The sequence below is a fragment of the Peromyscus eremicus genome, chromosome 12 (genome assembly GCF_949786415.1).
Source record: "Peromyscus eremicus chromosome 12, PerEre_H2_v1, whole genome shotgun sequence".
Classification (NCBI taxonomy): domain Eukaryota; kingdom Metazoa; phylum Chordata; class Mammalia; order Rodentia; family Cricetidae; genus Peromyscus; species Peromyscus eremicus.
In genome coordinates, this window is record NC_081428.1 from 1,882,546 (window position 1) to 1,891,216 (window position 8,671).

The 8,671-nt window shown below is 48.2% G+C and overlaps 1 protein-coding gene across 1 annotated transcript in view; it reads right to left on the minus strand.

Annotated features, from left to right (window-relative positions):
• Window positions 1–2,994, minus strand: part of Pcp4 (Purkinje cell protein 4) — a 66,805-nt gene extending 63,811 nt beyond the window's left edge. Inside the window, exons 1-2 of the mRNA XM_059277310.1 lie at window positions 2,861–2,994; window positions 1,714–1,818 (exon numbers count right to left, since the gene is read on the minus strand). Coding sequence (XP_059133293.1) covers window positions 1,714–1,809 — 96 coding nt within the window. The 5' untranslated portion in view covers window positions 1,810–1,818; window positions 2,861–2,994. The remainder of the gene's footprint in view (window positions 1–1,713; window positions 1,819–2,860) is intronic.
• Between the last annotated feature and the right edge of the window lie 5,677 nt (window positions 2,995–8,671).

Genomic DNA, 8,671 nt, shown 5'->3' on the forward strand with positions numbered 1-8,671 from the left:
ACATACATATGTATACACATATATGAAAACACACACAAATGCTTGCACACATATACACACACATACATACGTAGACACACAAACACACATACATATACACATATGCACACACACACATTATCACTCACTCACTCCATCTAAACCTTCCAGACTTTCTTCTCCCAGTCCTGCCTAGCCCCTTCCCTCTTTTAGGGCCATCTTGGTTATTGTTTGATTTTATACACTGACGTCCTTCAGTATCTGAGGAGAGCCATTCCAGGATCCCCCACGGATGTCGAAATCTACAGGTGCTCAAATTCCTTGTTGAAAATAGTGCAGTCTTGGCAGAGGACTCTCTCTGTCCTTTCTGCCATCCCTGGGTCACTTGTACACTATGATAGTTGTACAGAATTGCTCAGAGAATAATGGCAAGGAAAAAAAGCCCCCCAGGTACAATCCTTCCTCAGACAATCCTATCTGACTCTGCAGATGGGAATCCCATGGATGTTAAACAGCAGCTTCCCACAGATCACACAACACTACATCACACAGTAGCTGTCACATGGACCAGGAACTTGGAACCTGAGCACAGGTGTGACAAATAGTTTTGTCTACAACTTTATCAATGTCTGTCTGATCCTCATTGTCCAATTTCCTCCACTGGTAACAAAAATATTAAGATTTTGCCTCTGATGGCCTAAGGGGTGTGTGTGTGTGTGTGTGTGTGTGTGTGTGTGTGTGTGTGTGTGTGTACTAAGTATATTGAGTTGAGCTAGGAAATAAATGTTTAAAGAACTTGAGGAGAGTCAGATTTATGGCTTCGTGTACTACATCTCAGTTCATGTTTCACTCTTGCTATATTACAATATAAACAGCTTTTGTAATTTACAATTTATGAAAACAGTGCAGTGTGTGTGTGTGTGTGTGTGTGTGTACTCATGCATTAGAGACATACTCTTGCCTGAGGGGGCAGAGCTTGGCCAAGAAATTGATGAAACCATACGCACATTCTATTTTTGATTGGGAGCTTTTAATCAGACTTTTATGTCAAATGCATCATTCTTCAAACAAGGAGAAAAAAATTTTAAGCCAGGCTTTGAGTAATCCCAGCTACCCGGAGGCCTGTTGTAATCTCAACTACTTGGGAGGCTGAGGCAAGAGGATGTCAATTTCAAAGCCAACCTGGACAACAGAGTGAGCCTCTGTCCCAAAATACAAAGAGAGTCAGGATGTTGCTTAGCAGTAGACACCTAGCCAGCATGTGCAAGGGCCCAGGTACAATCCCCAGAGAAGAAGGAAGGAAGGATGAAGGAAGGAAGGATGGAGGAAGGAAGGGAGGGAAGGAAGAAAGGGAGGGAGGGAAGGAAGAAAGGGAGGGAGGGAAGGAAGGAAGGAAGGAAGGAAGGAAGGAAGGAAGGAAGGAAGGAAGGAAGGGGCGGGCCACCCCAGCCTCCCTCCTGCTTCTCTTGGTTTTGCTGCCTGGCATCTTCATGTTTCATGGCCCAGGTGGCACTTTGTGCCCACACAGTGCGCTAAATCCCTGCACAGGAAGCAGCTTTGGCACTGACAAAGAATACAGTCCATCCCTCAAAGGGACTGCAGTAGGGCTTGACTACGGATTCCAGCCTCCATGATACCCCTCCTTTTCCTGCTCCCCAGTCAACTTCTAGGAGAGTCCTGTGTGCCTCTGCAGTGCCCAGCATCCCCACCCTAACAAGGGCCCGTGGCTCCCACCTGGGTTTTCATCTCTCCGCCGCTTTGAACATTACCAGCCTGCTGGATGTCACTGGACTCTGAGCCAAGGGGACTCTTTGGTTGTGATGACTCCATGGGGTTCTCCTAGAAGTATGCGACAATGATCACAACATACTAATGGGTTGCCACTGCCTATGAGTCTTGTCTTTCCATCTGGGCTTCACACACTTTGAAAGAGGGAGAGGCCAGGCCCTCCCACCCTGCTCATACTTCTGCAGCTCTTAGAAGTCACATAGCCCAGCAAGGAATGAGCACCTAAAACTACTTCAGAGCACATAAACATTCCAGCAGCCACCAAATGTGACCGCTAATGCGAGAAAGAAAATTCTAAACACGCTTCCCAAGGACGCGTAAGAATTTTCTCTTTTGCAAGCGACAAAGAGTCTTTCAAAAGTCCCTATGCTTCAGGTTTCAAGCCTGCTTTCGAAAAACTTTTTTTAGTTCTAGCAAAGCAAACCTCTTCCAACCCTAGATCACTGTGGCTTGCTGCCTTTATGGGAGAAATGGATCGGCAAAGACAGGAGGCTGTGCCTTGTAGGGGTTTAGCAGACGATGTGGCTCAGCAGTCAGTCCTCTGTCCTGCCCCGTCCTCCATCTCCACACACTCTTGGTCCATTTGCCTAGCTGTCCTGTAGGATGGATGTGCGTGTCTTATCGTCCTCTGGTGTTATTGAGAGTTTGCTGTACTTCCCTCCTAGGCTCTACCTTTTCATCTCTCGTCTCCATTCCCTCTACCCTCCCCCCCCCACTCCGTCTGTCTCTTCCTCCTCTTCTTCCTCTATAGCTCTCTTTTTTTTTTTTTTTTTTTTTTTTTGAGACAGGATTTCTCTGTGTAGCTTTGCGCCTTTTCCTGGATCTCGCTCTGTAGACCAGGCTGGCCTCGAACTCACAAAGATCCACCTGCCTCTGCCTCCCGAGTGCTGGGATTAAAGGCGTGCGCCACCGCCCGGCTATAGCTCTCTCTTATCTAAAATCCCATGTATGTTATGCCCTCCGTCTTCCATCCCACCTTGATGCTGGGTTGAGTCACTGTTTCTTTCCCAAGCCACCAGGATCAGCAGAGAGAGAGAGGCAGCTGAGGGGAGGAACGTGGCCCCTCTTGGGAGCTCAAGTGTAGCAAACTCACCTGAAGCCGATGTCTTCTTGAGCTTTGAATTATTCCTCGTTTATGGAGGAAAGGTCATTTTGCAGCCTGCAGTCTCTTCCAGCCCAGTTAACTGAGTAAGCCTGTCCTGGGGAGCAGGGCTGTCTGTGATGCTCACAGAGCCAGCTTGTCACCACTCCTGTAGCCGTCTATGTCACAAAGGCCAGTGGCATTTGCCAAGGGCTACATTGTGGGCCTGCAGCAGGACTCTCAATCCCCGGTACCCCTGGCAGCTCACAAAACTGTGCTTTGTTGTGTTGTTAATTATTTGGTCCTGTCTCCATTGTGGAGCAGGAAGAGCCTTCCAGGCCACAATTCACAGTGTCCCCAACCTGCTCACCTGGAGCCGAGGACAGCACCTGTTCATATGTGTTCCTCTGAGTTTGGTATGTCAAAGACCTAGCCCCCAACCTGTTTTTGGAGCTAGGGCTTTAAAGAGATGAGCAAGATCAAACACATGCAGAAGATAGGTCCTAATCCACTATGACTGATGTCTTTACATAGGAGGAGATTGGGACACACACATGCCCAGAGTGATGAGAGCATCCTGAGAAGATGCTGTCTGCAAACCAAGGAGGGGGCCTTGAGAGGAACCAGTCCTGCTGACTCCTTGACCTTGGACTTCCAGCTGTCAGTAAATTCTAGCTGTTTCTCCTCCTATTGTAGAATCCTATTGCAACCTCCCAAGTTGACAATGCCACCTGGCCCACAGCCAAGGCCGGCTTCTGTCATGGACTCCATGGTAGGCACTCCAATCCCCACCTCACATACCGAGGACATGTTCTCTCAGCTGCTGACAACACCAGCAATGGACTCCATTCTCAGCTCAGTGTCCCTAAGGGCTGTGCTCAACAGCAGGCGGCTGCCTGCAAACCACTGTGCCATGCAGAGAAGGTCTCTCTCCCCTGAAAGTCTGGGGCTTTTGTCACAGTTCAAGACAACTTTATCATTCACCTCAGCTCTAAAACCTCCACAGGAAATACAGCAACTATTCTTCCAGAGTCAGCCCATTTGTTCCACCACCACGCCCCTTTCAGTCCCCCATGGCTGTGAGTCAAGGCCCTTATGATACTGTTCTGCAATCTGGTCTCCGCTTTATCTCGCCTTCCAGGCAAATTGACCAAAACAGGGGTAACAAGAGCAGAGAGGGAGAAATCTGAGTCATCAACCCAGTATCAGGCCATATGGAGCCCTCAGTAGTCACAGATACAGTGTGCAGGCCATGTGGACCCCTCAGTGGTCACATGTACAGTGTGCAGGCCATATGGACCTCTCAGTGGTCACAGATACAGTGTGCAGGCCATGTGGACCCCTCAGTGGTTATATGTACAGTGTGCAGGCCATATGGACCCCTCAGTGGTCACAGGTATAGTGTGCAGGCCATGTGGACCCCTCAGTGGTCACAGGTATAGTATGCAGGCCATGTGGACCCCTTGGTGGCCAAAGGTACAGTGTACAGGCCATGTGAACCCTTTGGTGGCCACAAGTACAGTGTTCGGGCCACATGGACCCCTTGGTGGTCACAAGTACAATGGGCAGGCCATGTGGACCCCTCGGTGGTCACATGTACAGTGTGCAGGCCACTGAAGGCACCAGAGGGAAGGTTAAGGTGTTTTCCTCAAGGGAGAAAAGAGGAAGTATGAGAACAATGGGAGTGTGAAGGGACCCATTCCAAATCAACATAAAGGCAGAGGGCACCCTGCTGGAGTAAATAAATAAATCTAGAAAACACAGCGAAGGTATCATCTTTACCAGGAGTCACCAGGGAGACCAAGGTTTGGAAGACCAAAGACCAGAAGCAAGACAGCTGCAGAGAGAATCTCGAATATTTTCAGAGTGTTCCCTGGAGTCTTTGACCGAGTATCAATCTACACAAGAAAGCCGCCTGAAGCCAAGGTGGTGAAACCTCAAAGGATGGGGGCGGAGCTCCAGAATAAATCCCAGAGGTTCTAGAGAATCAGCAAACATTCACAGTGGAACAGACTCAAAAGCCTGCGGTGAGGTCTCTGCCCTTCCTGAAGCCACAGGTTTTGTGCTGGGGAGAGGAGCTGTATTCTCAAGAAGCTCTCAGGTCTGTCTTCTGCAGCTATGACTGGGATGCTAGGGAAGGCCATTGCAGAACTGGCTTCCCAGTGGCAACAGGTGTAGAAAGACTTGGGAATACCAGAGGCCAGGGGACAGCAGCCAACCATCAAAAGCGAGGTGAGTGTGCCCTTCAAAATGAATGAAAGATTGGAGGCAGCCAGTGGCCTGACATGGCGTACAGCTGTTAGCAGATGCTAACAGAGCACAGAACCCACAGAGTGAGATGTTGGGGTGGCCATCAGGAAGAACATGGAGTCAAGACAAGTAGGTCTCAAAGGAAGAGCTAAGTGATCCTCTGTCCCCCACCAGGGGATTCTGGCAACATCTGGGGGCACTTAGGTTGTCATAAGCAGGGGAGATATTTTTAGTTGTCACAACCCAAAACAGATCAGAGGTCTTACATAGATCTATTGCACAGAGACCAGGGATGCTACTAAATTTCCTGCAGTATTCACAATGCCCTCACAATCAAGAATTTTCCAGTGGGTGGGGTTTGGAGAGGACCTGGGTTTGATTTCCAGCACCCATATGCCAGCTTACAACCATCTGTAACTCAGTTACAAGAGATCTAATAACCTCTTCTGGCCTCTACAGGCACCAGGCATACACGTGATGTATATGCCTACATGCAGACACATAACACATTCATGAAACAAAAAGAAAGAATGAAATAAAGAAAGGAAGGACTGTCTGACTCAAAATGTCAACAGTGCCAAGTTGAGAAACACTGATCTTTAAGAATATGCATACAGAGATCCATGTGAAATTATGTGAGAAACCACAGGTGGGTGGTACAGAACTGACCCAGCCATAGCAAAGAACAGCTAGGCTTTCTGGCTTGGTGTTTTCAGGGGACTCCTGACAGGGGAAGTGGGGGTATCTCTGACTCTTTTACCTGCTCTTGGGACCCTTTTTCTACTTCTGGGTTGCCTCGCCCATATGGTGATATACTGTGTCCCCCAATATATTGTGCATCCTAATAAACTGGGGTCAGAAGACAGAACAGCTACTAGATAGACATAGAGGCCAGAAAATGGTGGCACACACGCCTTTAATCCATTCAGATCTCTGTTAGTTCAAAGCCACACTGGAAATAGCCAGGCATGGTGACTCACACCTTTAATCCCAGGAAGTGATGGCAGAAGCAGATAGGTATATAAGGCGTGAAAACCAGAAACTAGAGCTGGTTAAGCTTTTAGGCTTTTGAGCAGCAGTTCAGGTGAGACCCATTCGGATGAAGACTCAGAGGCTTCTAGTCTGAGGAAACAGGATCAGCTGAGGAACTGGTGAGGTGGGGAAGCTGTAGCTTGTTCTGCTTCTCTGATCTTCCAACATTCACCCCAATACCTGGCTCTAGGTTTGTTTTTATTAATAAGACCTTTTAAGATTCATGCTACACGCCCAGCCTTGGTGTGAGGGTTTGTGCCAAGTCCTATTGTATCTTATTGTGCGATGTTTGGTTGATATCTGCTGGTTGGGAAACCTGCTCTTTTCTGGGGTGTGGGGGGTGGAATGCAGGGAGTAGATCTGAGGGAGAGGGGAGGTTGGGGGAAATGGAAGGAGCAGAGGGAGGGGAAGCTGTGGTCAGTGTACATTATATAAAAGAAGAATAAATTTTAAAAAATTAAAAAACACTCTTTTCCAAAGTATTTCTGTTTGGTTTTTTTTTCTGTGTTATTATTAATAAACTCTTCTGAGAAAATACACACAAAAAGAAGACTTAAGCTTCCTTGTTCAGTTTTTAGGGTTGGATGCAGTTGGCAAACCCAAAGTCAGTTGGCTGAAAGGTGGGCCAACCCATCCAACAGAATCCGCTATCACACAGCTGGCCAGACACGGCATCGGTACTTCAATCGTTACCGACGGCCATAACTTACTGGAGTAACAGTAGACTAGGAGAGACATTTTGACAGCCGAACATATTGAAGGCTACCAACTCTAGAGCTGTGTGAGAGACTTTCCCCAAGGAGATGCAACACACATCTACTGGCTCCAGAAAGGGAACAGCAGACAGATGTAAGGGCAGCACTAAGGTCCTGATGAGCCAATGAGTTTTCACTGGGGCTACTGGCAGGAGCAGAGCTGACTGAAAGCAGCCACATCACTGAAAAGCCCACCCTAACATGGGTGACAGCTCATTGAAGCTGCACCCCTGGGGCTCTCAACCCTACCTCAGGTAGACCAACAGGTCCAAGAACATCCCCCCTCCACTTAGGCTGGTCAGAGTCTCCTTCCCCAGCAGTCATTTACTCCTATAAAACTGGGGAGGGGCCTTCCAGAATCTTCTGAGGTATCACTTTCCCAGACATGTGAGTGCCATGGGCCTCCCCATTCCTGCAGGAACTGCTTCAATTTAAATGAAAGTGCTATACATCAAGAGTTTGGGTACAAAGAGGGGTATAGAACATCATCCTCTGGCTTGGGTGAAAAGACACAGGAGGCAAGCACAGATGGCATCCTGGCATGGGGCTGACATAGTGAGCCCACCCAAAAATGTACCTGCAGGGCAGAACCTCCACACTTGGCCCATGGCCTGAGCCCTCAGAGTGGGGAAGGTGGCATGGTTCTGGAAAGTAATATACCTCCACTAACAAACATTGTATACCATCCCAGCACGTCGGCAGCTGTCGGTGCCGCCCTTGAACTTAGAAGGCTTGTTTTTAAAGCTACACATGCGTGACTGTAAAGCAGCACATGTGACAGCATGCCTGGGCTCCTTGGCATCCGGTCCCTTTCCTGTGGCTATGACAAAAAGCAACTTCGGGGAGGGGGAGTTTAAGAGGGAACACAGCCCATCAGGGCCCAGAGGTATGACAGCAGAGGAGTGGGAATACTGGTCACACTGTCTGCTGTCAGGAAGCAGAGGTCGGCCTGGATTTTAAACCTCAGAGCCTGCCCCCAGTGACACACTTCCTCTAGCAAAGTTCTCTTAAAGCTTCCATAACTTTCTGAAATACCTTCACCAGCTGGGATCCAGGTGTCCCCACATATGAGCTCATGGGCAACATTTCATGTTCAAACCACAGCAGAGGGAAATATCCATTCAGGGGTATCGGTAGGATGTGTCTATAAGATCATCCTGGAGCTTTCAGGAGAAAAGCACAGTGAGTCACGTGAGATGTAACTCCTGCATCTTAGACAGGGTCCACGTAGGGATCCCAAATGATCTGATATTTAAATTACCAGAGAAGGAGGCTGGAAAGATGGCTCAGTGGGAAAAAAAACTCATGCAAGCTTGAGTACCTGAGTTCAGATCCCCAGAACCCATGCAGAGTTGGACATGGTAGTGTATCTATCATCCCAGCACTGTTATAGCAGCATGGAAGGTGGAGACAGAATTTCCAGAAGCTCATGGTCCAATAGCTCATGTGCAGCAGAGAACTTCAAGAGATTCTGTCTCAAACATACTTCAAGGTGAGGACCTACACCAAGATCATCCTCTGACCACACACCATGGCGTGAAAGTGCCCGCACTTAACACATGAACACATACAGACCGAAAACACACCAGTGAACAGGTGGTTTTGTGTGGTACCCACAATGTTAGCATACCGTTCGCTAGATTCATCAGCCCTACTATTTCCCTCCGGGAACATAATTTCTATGGTTCAAAGTAAAAGTGTTTAATTCTGTTTTATTTTTTTAGCTTATGTTGCAAAGGCCACTGTTCTCTCACAGTCAGTCATAGAGAATTGATGGTTCCATCAG